The sequence below is a fragment of the Acipenser ruthenus genome, chromosome 1 (assembly GCF_902713425.1).
Source record: "Acipenser ruthenus chromosome 1, fAciRut3.2 maternal haplotype, whole genome shotgun sequence".
Taxonomy (NCBI): domain Eukaryota; kingdom Metazoa; phylum Chordata; class Actinopteri; order Acipenseriformes; family Acipenseridae; genus Acipenser; species Acipenser ruthenus.
This window is the reverse complement of record NC_081189.1, coordinates 55,920,315-55,937,427: the sequence shown is the minus strand read 5'-3', so window position 1 is coordinate 55,937,427 and position 17,113 is coordinate 55,920,315. Positions and strand designations below refer to the sequence as shown.

The window sequence follows — 17,113 nt, the reverse complement described above, 5'->3', positions numbered from 1 at the left end:
CCAAAAAATTTTCAGGGGGTTGAGCCTGTAACTCCTCCCCTTCTGGCTCTTGGGACGGCACCAGCAGGTATTCACCCTCTGCTGGTGGAGGTGGGACCAGCAGGCATTCTCCCTCTGCTGGCAGCTTGGGTCCTACGGCTGTGGAAGCCCCGACTTCCCTCTTTTTGGGCTGTGGACGCACCGACTCCTCCCTTTTGGGCTGTGGACGCACCTACTCCTCCCTTTTGGGCTGTGGACGCACCGACTCCTCCCTTTTGGGCTGTGGACGCACCGACTCCTCCCTTTTGGGCTGTGGACGTTCGGGCTCCCCCCACTCAGGCGTAGGACGTTCGGGCTCCTCCCACTCAGGCGTAGGACGTTCGGGCTCCTCCCACTCAGGCGTAGGACGTTCGGGCTCCTCCCACTCAGGCGTAGGACGTTCGGGCTCCTCCCGCTTGGGCTGTGGACGCTCAGGCTCCTCCCATTTGGGCTGTGGACGCTCAGGCTCCTCCCGCTCGGGCTGTGGACGCTCAGGCTCCTCCCATTTGGGCTGTGGACGCTCTGGCTCCTCCCATTTGGGCTGTGGACGCTCAGGCTCCTCCCATTTGGGCTGTGGACGCTCAGGCTCCTCCCGCTTGGGCTGTGGACGCTCAGGCTCCTCCCGCTTGGGCTGTGGACGCTCAGGCTCCTCCCGCTTGGGCTGTGGACGCTCAGGCTCCTCCCCATAACTGCGGAAGGGACAGTGGGCGAACAGGTGATCCTGGTCGCAGAGGAGGCACCCCGACGATGGCTTGTTACATCGCCGTGGATGCCTGGCCCTTAGGCGGCACTCCTCCTCCCTGTCCTTCACCTCTTTATCTGTCTCCCGCTTGGGCTGTGGAGGCAAAACCAGCAGGCATTCACCCTCTGCTGGTGGAGATGGGGACAGCAGGTACTCCTCTGCTGGTGGTCCTGCTACCTGGGCTGCTGTTCCGTTTATCGTTGCCTCCAGGTAGCTGAGGAGAAACTCCACACCTTCCTCCAAGGTGTTTGGGGTGTGTTCCTGCTGATAGGCCTCCCATCTCTCACTGTCCATCATCCACAGGGCCCGAACGACTATGGGCAGAGCATATATATATTTTTTTTTAACAAAACCCCTCCTGGTCTGACGCTTGGAGGCGCGGCTATCCCACGATGACACCACGTGTCACAAAGACGGCCAGAGTGGGTGGCGTCAGACCAGAAAAGGAATACACAGACAGAGACGGTGGTGATGATGAGCTGAGTGCAATGGCTGCACTCAGCGTTTATTTAACAAATAAAAGGGTTGTAAACAGCACAAAACAGGACACGGCACTGGTAGCCAAAAGAAACATATAAACAAAACGGACTAAACACTAAACAGACGGTGCAGGACAGACAGACGAACACGGTGAGTACAAACAAAACACTTATTATATTTACGATTACGATTTTAACTCTCCTTCTCTCTCACCCGTTCTCCACTCTCTGAACACCTAACCACGACTGAGTGAAAATGTGCATCTATATATACTGTTGTGCTGGGATTCAATTACTAATTAATTATTCACTTGAATCCCAGCACGTGAATTAATTCTGTGCAACCCCGTGCTCACATATTACATTTAACCAGCACGTGAAGTGATTTGTGCTCTCCTCGTGCCTAAATACAAATATACACTTTTTAAATACACGTGAAACACAGACCCGTTTATATCCCGTGTACCAATGACTATACACCAACATTTACACACGCACGCATACATACACAAAACACACAAATGCACACAGGGGCGGGGCACTTTGCCACAACCATCTTCATTAGTTTTTAAAATTATGTTTGTGTTTATGGGTATTTATTTTCATTAATAGATTTGACTACCCAGTCAAAACACAGGTGCAACATACAATCAACAGGTTTGTCATCAGAGGCTAAATAAAACAGTATTGCAGATTACAGTACCATGTTATACCAAAAAAAAAAAAAAAAAAAAAAAAATAAAATATATATATATATATATATATATATATATATATATATATATATATATATTTATATATATATTGTGAGACAGCAGGGAGGGGGTTAAAACCTCTCTGCAGTAAAAACATGTGCGGAATGTTTTCTGTTAATTGTTTTATTGTTAATTATCACCTGCACCTGGCTATGATTGTAAATTAGAGCCAGGTGCAGGGTTTATAAGGAGAGCAGTCAGTCTGCTCTACGCTGCTGAGTAGAAGGAGGCAGGAGAGGTGCTCTGTCTCCGAGTAGCCAGAGAAGAAGTAAGTGCGGTGTGACACCAGTGTGTTTTTGTAAGGACGGGAAAACAGCTTAGCTGTCCCGTGTTAGGAAGGGTGTTCCTGGAAGTTGAGTTAGTGCTCCAAGAGGAGCTAGGTGTTTATTTTGCTTTTGTATTTTGTGTGTTTTGTTTACTTTTGTGTTTATTAAAAATAGCGCACTAGCGCTTAAAACTCCATTTCATTGTTCTGGGTCGTATTTTTAAAGGGGCACGAACCCGAGTGAGTTGTGCTTTGTCACATATGGTGGAGAATGCGGGCAGAGTGTGTGGGCACCCCTACGACCCAGAAAATGGATTTTAAAGAATTGATCGCAATGATCAATCGTAACACCGCTGCTCAGAAAGAGCAGACAAAGAAGTGGAGACAGGAGTGGGGGCTACCGGATCCGGAGCCGACAGAGCTAGACCTGCTACTCCAAAAGTGGGAGCAAGCAAGAGGTACCCCGCTGACTCCAGCTCCAGAGCCCAGAGGGGAGGAGCCGTCGCTTCCGGAGCCCAGAGGGGAGGAGCCGCCGCTTCCGGAGCCCAGAGGGGAGGAGCCGCCGCTTCCGGAGCCCAGAGGGGAGGAGCCGCCGCTTCCGGAGCCCAGAGGGGAGGAGCCGCCGCTTCCGGAGCCTAGAGGGGAGGAGCCGCCGCTTCCAGAGCCCAGAGGGGAGGAGCCGCCGCTTCCAGAGCCCAGAGGGGAGGAGCCGCCACTTCCGGAGCCCAGAGGGGAGGAGCCCAGAGGGGAGGAGGTGAAAAGCATACCTCCACCACAGCCCCGACCACCACCCCTACAGTCCAGTTCGGCGCCGCTGCGTCCAGTCCCTCACCCCTTGCTCCTGGACACCCTGCCGGTCTTCCTGGACCTCCCTGTGCTGGACCTGGAGCCCAGGAGTCTGCAGCACTGGCCACAGCTCTGCCCCTGGTTACCTGCTCCGCTCTCCCCGAGCACCCAGACGTCGCTGGGCTGCTGCCAGACGTCGCTGTTGCTCCCCCTGGTAGCTGCTTCGCTCCCCCTGGGGGATCGGACATCACTGCGCCAGTTCCCAGGGGAAGACCTGTGTCCACTACGGCATCCTCCAGTGCCCCGGCCTACGCTTCGGTCGGCCCTGTTAGCCCGGTGGGGTCCCGTGTCGCCGGTTTGCGGTCCCTTCCTGGCAGCGCCGGAAGGACCGACCCATCCTCAAGCCCGCCCGTGGAAGAGGGCGGCAATGGACATTGCTGGACTTGAGGCTGGGTGGTCTTTTAAGGGTGGAGGGAGGTGGCCGTGGTATGGCCGGTGTCTTGAAAAGACATGGGGGGGGATGTGTGAGACAGCAGGGAGGGGGTTAAAACCTCTCTGCAGTAAAAACATGTGCGGAATGTTTTCTGTTAATTGTTTTATTGTTAATTATCACCTGCACCTGGCTATGATTGTAAATTAGAGCCAGGTGCAGGGTTTATAAGGAGAGCAGTCAGTCTGCTCTACGCTGCTGAGTAGAAGGAGGCAGGAGAGGTGCTCTGTCTCCGAGTAGCCAGAGAAGAAGTAAGTGCGGTGTGACACCAGTGTGTTTTTGTAAGGACGGGAAAACAGCTTAGCTGTCCCGTGTTAGGAAGGGTGTTCCTGGAAGTTGAGTTAGTGCTCCAAGAGGAGCTAGGTGTTTATTTTGCTTTTGTATTTTGTGTGTTTTGTTTACTTTTGTGTTTATTAAAAATAGCGCACTAGCGCTTAAAACTCCATTTCATTGTTCTGGGTCGTATTTTTAAAGGGGCACGAACCCGAGTGAGTTGTGCTTTGTCACAATATACAGACGTGCTCAAATTTGTTGGTACCCTTACAGCTCATTGAAATAATGCTTCATTCCTCCTGAAAAGTGATGAAATTAAAAGCTATTTTATCATGTATACTTGCATGCCTTTGGTATGTCATAGAATAAAGCAAAGAAGCTGTGAAAAGAGATGAATTATTGCTTATTCTACAAAGATATTCTAAAATGGCCTGGACACATTTGTTGGTACCCCTTAGAAAAGATAATAAATAATTGGATTATAGTGATATTTCAAACTAATTCGTTTCTTTAATTAGTATCACACATGTCTCCAATCTTGTAATCAGTCATTCAGCCTATTTAAATGGAGAAAAGTAGTCACTGTGCTGTTTGGTATCATTGTGTGCACCACACTGAACATGGACCAGAGAAAGCAAAGGAGAGAGTTGTCTGAGGAGCTCAGAATGAAAATAATAGACAAGCATGGTAAAGGTAAAGGCTACAAGACCATCTCCAAGCAGCTTGATGTTCTTTTGACAACAGTTGCAAATATTATTAAGAAGTTTAAGGTCTATGGAACTGTAGCCAACCTCCCTGGGCGTGGTCGCAAGAGGAAAATCGACCCCAGATTGAACAGAAGGATAGTGCGAATGGTAAAAAAAGAACCAAGGATAACTGCCAAAGAGATACAAGCTGAACTCCAAGGTGAAGTTACGTCAGTTTGTGATCGCACCATCCATCGCTTTTTGGGCGAAAGTGGGCTCCATGGAAGAAGACCCAGGAGGACTCCACTTTTGAAAGAAAAACATAAAAAAGCCAGACTGGAATTTGCTAAAATGCATATTGACAAGCCACAATCCTTCTGGGAGAATGTCCTTTGGACAGATGAGTCAAAACTGGAACTTTTTGGCAAGTCACATCAGCTCTATGTTCACAGACGAAAAAATGAAGCTTTCAAAGAAAAGAACACCATACCTACAGTGAAACATGGAGGAGGATCGGTTATGTTTTGAGGCTGCTTTGCTGCGCCTGGCACAGGGTGCCTTGAATCTGTGCAGGGCACAATGAAATCTCAAGACTATCAAGGCATTCTGGAGCGAAACGTACTGCCCAGTGTCAGAAAGCTCTGTCTCAGTCGCAGGTCATGGGTCCTCCAACAGGATAATGACCCAAAACACACAGCTAAAAGCACCCAAGAATGGATAAGAACAAAACATTGGACTATTCTGAAGTGGCCTTCTATGAGTCCTGATCTGAATCCTATCGAACATCTATGGAAAGAGCTGAAACTTGCAGTCTGGAGAAGGCACCCATCAAACCTGAGACAGCTGGAGCAGTTTGCTTAGGAAGAGTGGGCCAAACTACCTGTTAACAGGTGCAGAAGTCTCACTGAGAGCTACAGAAAACGTTTGATTGCAGTGATTGCCTCTAAAGGTTGTGCAACAAAATATTAGGTTAGCGGTCCCATCATGCCATTTTCATTTGTTTTCTTATTTACAATATTATGTTGAATAAAAAATCAAAAGCAAAGTCTGATTTCTATTAAATATGGAATAAACAATGGTGAATGCCAATTACTTTTGTCAGTTTCAAGTTTTTCAGAGAAAATTGTGCATTCTTCGTTTTTTGTGGAGGGGTACCAACAAATTTGAGCACGTCTGTATATATATATATATATATATATATATATATATATATATATAATGTACTGTAAAACTTCAAATAATCGCCGGTCTCCAATACTCACCGGGGCTGCTGGAAAATAGACGCTGGGTTTTAAAAGCCAGGTTATGAATAATAATATAATGCGCATCATACTGCATGTTCCAGCCAATACACACACATGGCTGTACAGCGAGCTTACCAATTTGTTTTTCAGCAGTGATGAAGAGACCTTGAGGCTCAGGATGAATGATAAGAAAACTGAATTTGATTTATTTTAAGATACACATAATGCATACATTTTTTCATTTTAAAACCAGTTGTGAAGCTTTTCTGAGCATGCTGAAAGTAAGCCAAATACAAACTTGTTTTCCGATATTAACAGGGTTGCCTTTTAGTGTATTTGTACGTGTTTTTTTCTTTTGTATTAACAGTATTTCGTGCATTTGAGTCTTGCAAAGAATATTTGTATCCTTTTCCAGCGTTCTTATTTATCAATGTGCACATTATAAAAACAAATTAGTCACTTTTGCTTTGATTTTGTGATAAAACAGGTACTTGTATTGATTTTATTGTTAAACTTAAAAACAGTTTGAAGCATTTCTGAGTGTGTTGTGGGCCAACACTTATTTTTCGGTATTTACAGGGTTGCATTTTTTTCATATTAACACTGTATTTCATGCGGTTGTTTTGCAATGAAGATTCGTTGCTGGTTAATTTTTCATCAATTGTCCATAATTACCAATGTGAACAATAAATATAATATGTGTTAATAAAGATTAACGTATTGCTTGTATTCATTTTAAAACCATGTTTTTTTTTATTGTGCTGCAAGCCTACCTTAAACACACTTGTGTTCTGATATTTACACGGCTGTCTGTAGTAGATTTTACTGTTTTATTATTATTATTATTATTATTATTATTATTATTATTATTATTATTATTAACAGTGGTAGATGCAATTGAGCTTTGCAATACAGATTTGATCTTCTGCTTGTTCATTTTCCAATGTTTTGCATATCCTTGTTTACCAATATATACAAAATATATACAAAATAGTTTATACTTGGGGGTGTACAATACAAACTGTTAGTACCCACTGACACAACCTTTAATGACGTTGCTGGAATGTTGTATTTTACTTATGTCGTTTCTATAAGGTTGTGTGCAGGCAGATTTTTTATGATTGCATCTGAAGTATTTGCAGATGTTAATGATCTTACATAATAAACGCAGAGTCTCAAATAGTCGCCGGTCTAAAATAGGCACCGTTGTAAAATATGCTGCGTCGTTTATTTACAGTTTTATGATATATATATATATATATATATATATATATATATATATATATATATATATATATATATACATACAGTGTGTGTTGAGTGAGTTCGTCTTACCAAGTGGTAGTAAAAACAATCTGGTGAAATAACTGAGTTAAGGCACAGGGTACCAATACTTATGACTCCAACTCTATGAAAATCAACTCAGTTAATTCACAAGATTTTTACTACCACTTGGTAAGACGAATGAGTGTTCAGCACACTCAAAAGAGGTATCATTGACGTGTAAGTACAGTGTATCAAACAATATTTATAACAATACATTGGTAAATAACATTGTTGCAAATAGAGGGTATGTTTTGAGATATATTGAGATACTAATATTTTAAAATTGAATGGTTCTGCAACTCGGATATTTTTATTTTTCAACAAATGCATGTACTGGTCCAGGTCACACTGGGGAATAACAGTTATCTGCAGTTCTATTGAGTGCAACAACTCATTAGTAATTGCAATCATTTTCAAAGCTTGTTTTTAAAGGGATAACAAAGTTTAATATTCATAAAACTGTTCTAGACTGTTTTTGTTTTCTTTAACAATGTACAGTAGAAGAGTTTCAGGAATCTCCAATGTTATTTTAGTAAAGAAAAAAACATAAGTACTCTACAAATCCACACACTCCATATATTGAAAAATAAAAACTGGTATCCTGAGTTTAAGCTTTCTGAATATGGACCAACATTTCATAGTTATTGAGAAACCTGCTTCACTGAATCATATACTAAACAAAAATGCATTCTGTTTTATTGACACAGTCTGTAAACTGACACCTTTGTAGTGTATTTGATATGTTGGACTGAGGAAATTTGAATGGATGTAGTTACTTTTTTCTCATACTGAGCTATAAGCATAGGTTCTTCTCCTCACAATGTAACTGTCTTTTATTGCAGATGCAAGAAACAAAAGTCCCCATACCAGATCTGCCCTCCAGACAGCGCAGTATGAAGACATAGAAGGGGATGCTGGCGAACGACAATTGGTGTAAAATCCTGAGCTCATCTCAGTAGGTTTTGACATGGCCAGGTTCTTACAACATTATATGACTTTTGAGTTTTAAAGGATCTACAAAGCTCCTGACATAGACCCTCTCTGACAGCTCTTTGGAAATATGTCTCTCTAAACAACTGATGTGTTCAAGGGGAAGGGAGGGATTCAGGAGTTCTGACCCAGGGACTTATTCTCCATTAGTTTATAAGAGTTCTACAGCATTGTTTGTTATGAAATGGCTTGTTAGAATGCTGCATGATGATTGGTCCATCAGTGTTCCAACCCCTTACAATATCCAGCACAATTTCACTACTTAGGAACAAAGGCAAATCACTCCACCTGTGATAACCACATATCACTACGCCACCAAAATCAAAGAAAACATCTGTCAAAATACCTCCTGTCAAGGAAGATACTGAGACATCAAGGTGTCTTGTCATATGTTCCAGTTTATATTAATCTGCACTACGAACCAGTTAGCTATTTTAAACAAGACGCTGTTTTGGTATTTTATTTGTAGTGCATTCCACTCATTTTCTGTAACTTCGGTCAGATCCAGTTGTCAGATATTCAGTTTTATTTTTCTCCTTTTAGTTGGTATCCGTCATCATTTTGTGATACTGACTTCGTAATTATTATTATTTTTTTTTCTAAAATTTAGTCAATTATTTTTTATTATTTTTTCCCCAATTTGGAATGGCCAATTATTTTTAGGCTCAGCTCACCGCTACCACCCCTGCGCTGACTTGGGAGAGCGAAGACGAACACACGCTGACCTCTGAAGCGTGTGCCGTCAGCCGACCACTTTTTTTCACACTGCGGACTCACCATGCAGCCACCCAAGAGCTACAACTTCGGAGGACAACGCAGCTCTTGGGCAGCTTACAGGCAAGCCCGCAGGCGTCCGGCCAGACTACAGGGGTCGCTGGTGCGCGGTGAGCAGAGGACACCTTGGCCGACCTAACTCTCCCTCCCCCCGGGCGGCAGTCGGCCAATTGAGCGCCGCCCCCTGGAAGCTCCAGCAAAGGAATAGCCTGGACTCAAACTCGCGACGTCCAGACTATAGGGCACATCCTGCACTCTACGCGGAGTACCTTTACTGGATGCGCCACTCGGGAGCCCCCTGACTTCGTTAATTTTTAACTGTAGATATTTTAATATTTTTTGACACTATTTACATTACTGTCTTAAACATCCGACTCTCACCTTTCTTCACTGTCTGTCTTCTCCTTTACTACCACGCACTCACTCTCTTTACAGGTACAAACATGTAACATTGGTGGAGTTTCCATGCATGTTTTCTTTTAGCTTGAGACATTTTGCTCGAGAAATGTCTCGAGTAAAATGTTTTTTTGGGTTTCCATTCGCTCAGTTTATTTTACTCGAGTAAACCTGGCTTTTCACCCAACTTCATGCAAATGAATGGGAAAGGTGGGGGTTGATATGGAAATTAGCTATGCGTAAAGTACTCGTAAGTGCTGTTTTTGAAGATTACTAGTGCAATTTTGTGAAAATGTGGTTTCCATGCGCAGAGAACTGGTGCACGAGTGAATTTAAGCTGCTGTAATAAAGCAAAATACCTTGTGTCTGTTTGGTTAATAATGTGTTTTACTTGCCCAAATTGTTATTTAAATGTCATTGGCGGGGTGGCATGTTGTTAGTATTGAATGTGTTTCAACTAATTTATATTATGGCTCATTTATTAAAAATTAATTGAGAGATATAAAATGAAACTGACCAACACAGTTATTGCTGATCACCAAGGCTGAAAACCAGCGGAGACGTAGGATTCTAAAGCTCTGTGCCAGACATCTTCCACGTATGCTCCCAAGGCTGTCTGGATTGGGAACAGTGGATGTTTTCCCTTTGTTTCGGGAGCTTGAACCTCCAAACATCCTCTACCAGCAAGTCCTTACGCCTTGTTATCGAATGCCAGTGGCAAGCGAAAGGACGGTTTGGACACATATTCATCCATCTTGCTTGTGGGAAGAGGTTGTTCTGCATCACTCTTTCAGATCTGCAGTGGATAGTCCTTTCACGTCACCAGGGCAACATTCAGCATTATAGTGGAACTGATAAAGGAAGATATGCAGCCAAAAAGGAATTACGTACGGCCTCCTGTGCTAGTGGAAAAAAAGGGAGTGGCATTTGCTCTGTATAGGCTGGGGTGAATAAAACAACAGTTCATCGCTGTATTTACAAGTTTGTCAACTCCCTTCTTCAGAAGCACTGCAACACGTACATAGCTATGCCAGATGTAACTGAAGCAAAAAGCATTTCTCGTGGGACCGTCCCTCTTCTCCCGAACGGCACCTCCTTGCTCGTTCCTGCATGTAGGACTGTTTTAATTTTTTTAATTTGTCCCTAGCTTGTGGGACTGTGCGCTGTATTCCTCTATCTGAGAGGGCATCAACCACTTGTTGGTACACATGCTTCTTACACATTTCGGGCAATCGAGCTGGCTCAACACATCCAAGTCACTAACTACACTTATTAATGCCCGGGTTTCTTCCTCTCTCCAGCAATTTTGAGTGGAGGGCAGACACGCATTGTCTTTGGACATAGCTGGGATCAAAAGCAAGGAAATTCAGTTACATACATTTAGTAAGCAGCTCACCTTATCATCATGGTTAACTTTAGCGTAGTTTTTACAGCAAGGGTATTCTCAAACAGCTGCTTTAATACTATAACAAGTGCATGTCACAGTTCATGGTGAGTGGTTTTATACAGAACTGTAAACCCAAAAGAGATATACAACATGGCAGGCCAGACACAGCAAAAAACAATAATAAAGAAAAGCCGCCCGCATTATCATTAAGGTGAACTACACCACAGCTAACCATAAAATCAGTCACTACGTTCTTCTGTCTTGGAATCCACAGTAACAATTGACCTGATCCCTTGCAATATTTATAGTTAAGGATAAACACGCTCATTAACATTTACACGTGAAATGTGGGTTTCCATGCAAAACTGGGCTTGGGTTTTCCCGTGTGTTTCGTCATTTACTCAAGTAAATGAGATTTACCTTATCCCTCTCTTTGGCCATTTTTTTTTTGGCCACAAACCTGACTTACACGAATAATTCTCCCAAACGTGCACGTGCATCACATTTTCACGTGTAAATTGCCCCGCATGGAAACCCCATGATTGACGTGCTAGAAAAATACTTGAAATGAAATTAATACCACAAAATAAACAAATTGGGCTGTTAAATACTTAAATGACTGGCTTTCTGAAAAATAAATACAATTTGACTTTAAATTAATTACTTAATAATTAATAATCTTCATCCCAACAGTCACCTTAAACATTTATAAATCAGTTTTATAAAAGCAATAAGGCACTTGAGGGCATGGGTTGTGCTGAATATTGTCTGACTGTGTCTCTTGCCTAACACAACACACCAAGTAGTGGCAATATCCAGCACAACCCATGCCTTATTGCTTAATCAATCTTACCTGGAATGAATTGCTATTGTATAGGTTGGAATCTCCCTCTTCCTCAGCTAAGAACCTTGGAGTCACCCTGGACCCCTGCCTCTCTTATTCCCAGCACATCTCCACTCTGGCACGCACTTGCCGATTCTTCCTGAGCAACATCCGAAGAATCCGACCCTTCCTCACCAACTATGCTACCCAGCTCCTGGTCCAGGCCCTGGTACTCTCCCGCCTAGACTACTGCAACTCCCTCCTGGCTGGCCTCCCTGCATCCGCCACCCGTCCGCTCCAGCTCATCCAGAACTCTGCTGCCCGCCTGGTGTTCTCTCTGCCTTGCTTTGCCCACGCTACTCCACTACTCCGCTCGCTCCACTGGCTCCCGATCACCGCTCGCATCCAGTTCAAGACTCTTGTACTAGCCTACAGATGCCTTGACCAGACTGCACCCAGCTACCTCCAGACCCTCATCTCTCCCTACACCCCCACTCGACCTCTCCGCTCCGCCTGCATTAGACTAGCTCTACCTCCGCTACGCTCCCCTGCCTCCAGAGCCCGCTCCTTCTCCACCCTTGCTCCGCAGTGGTGGAATGACCTTCCTACAGATGTCAGGACTGCCCAGTCCCTGACCACATTCCGGCGCCTCCTTAAGACTCACCTCTTCAAACAGCACCTGTAGAACTCCTCTGTTTGTATCCTGGGACACTATCACCCTTCATGTAAATGTGCTTTATTTTTCTCTTATCTGCCCCCTATTTTACTGCATTTAATCCTGTAATAGATAATACTGTAATCTGCCAAGTGTTTAACCTGTAGTACTTTGTATTTAATCATATCCTGATGTAACTATCACTATTTAATCATATCCTGATGTAACTATCACTATTATCTGCTGTATTATTGAATTGTGGTTTGTCACACTTGTACTTTGCTTGAACAAAAGTTATTGTATTTCTTGCTCTTATTGTATTACTTGTATTGTAACACTTGAAATGTATTTGCTTACGATTGTAAATCGCCCTGGATAAGGGCGTCTGCTAAGAAATAAATAAATAAATAATAATAATAATAATAATAATAATAATAATAATAATAATAATCACATTCTGGGCTTTGATAGGAAAATATATTATGGAAAAAATGGGTTTTGAACTGAATATTACTTCCTGAACAAGACATATTTTACTTTTCTAAAGCTTCCAGTTGACAATCTTTCTCTTGTGTGTTCTGTTGTCAACTGCATCAACAAAATGCTACTGCTGAGCATGGATAGACACCCTGTTTTCAATTAATTGAACACACTGAATAAAAAAAAAATCAAATTTTTTTTTTTTTAAATTTCACAGATTTTATTTAATGTGTCATATGAAAAGTAAAATATCCACTGCTCTTATGTAAATTACAATGCTATTGTGCTGCAGTTTGTTTGGGTGACCTAAATAAATTAACAGAGTAATCCACACTATGGCAAAGGGGCAACGAAAAAGACCCTCCACCTCATGCCAGCCCACTTACATTCAAATATAAAAGACTGGTGAAAAATGAATAAACCTGGCAGAGTTGATAGAAAACATTTAGGTTTGAAAACAAAAAGTCCATCAGGTTAACTAAAAAATATACCTTTAGTGAATCACCATTGTAGGGAAAAACAGACTAACAAATTGTTTTTTGATCAAAAATGCTGTATATGAAGACCAAGATATACCGTTAATACAATAATATAAACATTGTTTACAACCGACTTCAATGACAAGTCTCTGTCTGGCTCAATGTACATGCTTGCATTATAACACAGATATCAGTGGATTAAATTCAAGAAAATGAGAACTAATTTATAACAGGAAGAACACATATATTTATACACAAACATTGTGGGTGATTCCCTTCCCATTTCCCTGTTCAATATGCAATTGTTACCACCCTGTTAACCCATGCCTTTAACACACCTCCTGTTCAGGGGGGGAAATCAGCCCAAGTCTATAGAACATTCTAAGTAGCTAAGTTGCCATGGTGCTTTATTAATTTGCAGTAAAACAAGGTGTGCCATATACTTAGATCTTAATAAATAAACTGATGCATCCTAGCCCATTTGCGGTTAGACCTCTGAAGTGAGTTTGAATTACAACAAATCAAGTAATTAGGTACAAGAAAGCAAACTTTTTTTATCTATAGATTTATATTTAAAATATCTGTACAGTGGAACTCCGTTTATCTGCATGCTTGGGGGGGACATAGGTCCGCGGATGTGTGAAGTCCGTGGATAAATGAGGTGTCATTGTGTGTGACTGGAATGCATGAAAAAAATGTGTGCTGTATTGTACGAAATCTCTGCCTGCGTTCTGGGGTCCGACAACGGTGGTCTGATCCTGTAACAGGCATCACCTATGACAAGCATTAACAATGTCCAATTGACTCATGTGCTGCGACCACATCAAGGATCTTCAGTTTTGCATTACACACCATTAGTACATCAATGGAGTGGTAATGTTTCCTATCCTGGGGTTGTGACAGTGCTACGTGGGTGCAATCAATAACTTGCAATACATTTGGAAAGCCAGAAACTTCGTAAAAAGCCACCTTTATATCATGGAGAGCATCTGTCTCTCTAGGCTAATAGATATACTTCCCAGTACGTTTCAGTGGGGGGGGGTTAGGTCGGCCAGGGTGTCCTCAGGGCTTGCCTGTAAGCTGCCCAAGAGCTGCGTTGTCCTCCGATGCTGTAGCTCTTGGATGGCTGCATGGTGAGTCCGCAGTGTGAAAAAACCGGTCGGCTGAGTCAGCGCAGGGGTGGTAGCAGTGAGCTGAGACTAAAAATAATTGGACATATCATATTGGGAGAATATAATAAAAATAATTGGCAATGACTAAAATGACTAAATAAAAATGACATAGAAGGATGCTCAATGTAAAAACACCTATGTGTTAACCTTTATTTAATGTAGTGGTCGTTCTGGTTTAACATAGTCTAATGTTGCTGTTGATAAAACAGAATAATTTCTCTACATTCACTTTGCGCACTTCCTTCCAAAATTTTTTTAATAATACATTCAGTTTCCCCTCATTCTGCTGGTGTGCTGTCAAGGTCTTCGTTACCGCCTTCAGCCATAATACAGCTATTTTATTTTTATTTAACTTTAGTGTGCCCAATTATAATTTTTCCCCCCAATTTGAAATGTCTAATTTAAGCAAATGTTCGATCTCAGTTAACCCCAGTCTTTACCAGACAACCACCTCGTGTCACCAGCGACACAATTTAGAAACAGAAATTAACAATTTGCTGAGTTCTGGAAGGGTTTAGTACTCCGGGTAAAGAAAAAGACAACTGAAAAGAACAAAGTACAGTGCACACTGCCAGATACTGTAGTAAAGCTACTGAAAAAAGTAGATTGCTACAGTAGCATCGCTGTTAGCGAGCTACTCCCCAACACTGCCAACAGAAGTGTTTTTTTTTCGGAACAGCTTTTTTGACAATTCACTGCTGCAAGTCATTCTTTTGAACCTTGTGAAAATCCATCATAGTCTTTTGTTTCAGTTAGGCAAAATATGTTTGCTTCAGGAGAACACATTTTACAGAATCGGCATCCTACTGCTCTTCATTCCGAGAAATTAATGCTTGCATCTGTAGCGCTGCTGTCTTGGAGTCTACTCAACAGGTTTTTGGGGTCTCTTCTTCCTCACTGTCACTGTCATCATCACGGTTACTGTTGTTAAGGACACTATTCACAATTTCTGCATCAGAGAGCATAGTAAATCCTGGGTCAGCATTATCTGTTTGTATGGATGTCTTCTTGATGCTCCATCCGCCATCACTGAGAGACATCACAATCAAAATGTCAAATCTCTACTCAACTCAGATCAAAGGCAAGCAACTCAATCTCCAAATGGATGAGCTCCGAACATTCTATGGGATTCTTCTTACCTCTGGGTACATCACTGTTCCACAAAGGCACATGTTTTGGTCACTAGAAAATTATGTTCATAATGTAAGTATATCTGATGTCATTAGAAGGAATCGCTTTGATGAAATCATGGCATCAGTCCATCTTGTTCACAACACCAAAGCCACTGGTGAACCATTTTACAAGGTCAGGCCAATCTTCAAAGAACTCAGCAAGTCCTACAAAATCATGCCATTCAGTGAATGGTTTCATCTGTTGATTATTATGGGCGTCATGGGTTCAAACAGTTCATTAGAGAGGTAAACCAATCCATTATGGATTTAAACTCTGGAGTCTTGCCTCTTCAACTGGGTACAATTGTGACCGACAATAAAAACATACTTTTTTCACAAACTTTCCACATTTTTTTTTTTTATAAACGGATTTAGATTATTTGAAAGGGTGACAAATGGAATATTATATTTATAGTTTTATGTCTGGAAAGAAAATTGGGAAAAAACGGGTTAAACAAGGCATTAGATAGGTATTTTTCATTTACAATACGTTCTCAACCAATACAGTATTTCTTTGCAATTTTGAATTAGCGACTACTACATTTTTCAGTAAATCAATTTATTTAAAAGTTTACATATAACTAAAGCATCAAGCCAGATACATAAAGTTAACTTTCATATTATGTAAAGCAGCTTGTTTTACACAATAACAATACAATTGCAGAGCAAAACAACACACACACACATTATGTAGATGTTCAAATTTCTACAGACTGGGAATAATGCTGTGTTGCTCACTGCCCATCATGTCATGTTTTTATAAGAAAAAGTGGGATTCAATTGTACAGTGGATACCTGTATAAAATGGGTCTATGTTTAATGTTTGTGATTTGGCTTGTTGCCAGTGACTGTAAATGAAAAACATCTACTGCTGGCATTTGTTTAACAGGCGAGTTATACTTTTTGATTTTGGTATTTATGGAACACATAATACGATTGAATTTGGTTGGATGTTCATTCAAATGCACAACAATTAATATTTCGCCAAAGAATATTAGAAAACACCAGACATGAAATGAAAGAAAACTTCATGAGGCAGGAGCCAGGCCTGCGTAAATGGACTACTAGAATAAAGACAAAGTTTTTATTCTAGACTTAGTAATAGAATAGGGGTTTTCCCTTGACTACCCAGAGAACCGCCCTCACTAAGGTGAGGCTGAACTGATCGACCCCCAAGGGAAGCGTGGGACTTATCAAGGGGAAACTAAGGAAGGATAGGAGGACAACCCAAGGTCTGGCTTACTGAGTCATCTAGTTGAGGCCGCAGGGAGAACAAAAAGAGGCCAGGTGGCCCCCCCCCCAGCTGTAAGAGCCACCTTCGATAAGTTGAGTCGATGACTAGCTCGAAGGTTGGGAGCAAACTTTACTCTCCGAAGGGGAAGACTGGCACGGATGCCAATGAATCGATTTAGCAGGAGAATGGAAAGCGAAATATAGTTAAAGTTATTTGTTCGGGGGTCTCCTCTGGCCAGCGGGAACCTTCCTCTCGGAGGGCGGGGTGATGTATTCGGCCTCTCAGGTCGAGAAGTGAGCTTCATTTGCCCCCAAAAAAGGACCCCCGGCTCCCCGCAACTACGCCACCAATGCAAAGAGAGAAAATTGGTAGTTAGAAATGAAAGTTAGTGATTAATTACAATTTTTTAAAGACTAATCTAACTGCTCGGCTGTAAAGGAGAAAGAGCATCAGCAGTGTTATTAGTGATACCTGGAAGGTGTTAGGC

The 17,113-nt window shown here is 42.2% G+C and overlaps 1 protein-coding gene across 2 annotated transcripts in view; it reads left to right on the top strand.

Moving 5' to 3' along the window:
- LOC117420600 (epigen-like) overlaps positions 1-12,128 on the top strand; it is a 41,316-nt gene extending 29,188 nt beyond the window's left edge. For both annotated transcript variants that reach the window (XM_034034089.3, XM_034034088.3), the window contains exon 5: positions 7,907-12,128. In XM_034034089.3, coding sequence (XP_033889980.3) covers positions 7,907-7,961 — 55 coding nt within the window. In that variant the 3' untranslated portion in view covers positions 7,962-12,128. The remainder of the gene's footprint in view (positions 1-7,906) is intronic.
- The last annotated feature ends 4,985 nt before the right edge of the window (positions 12,129-17,113 follow it).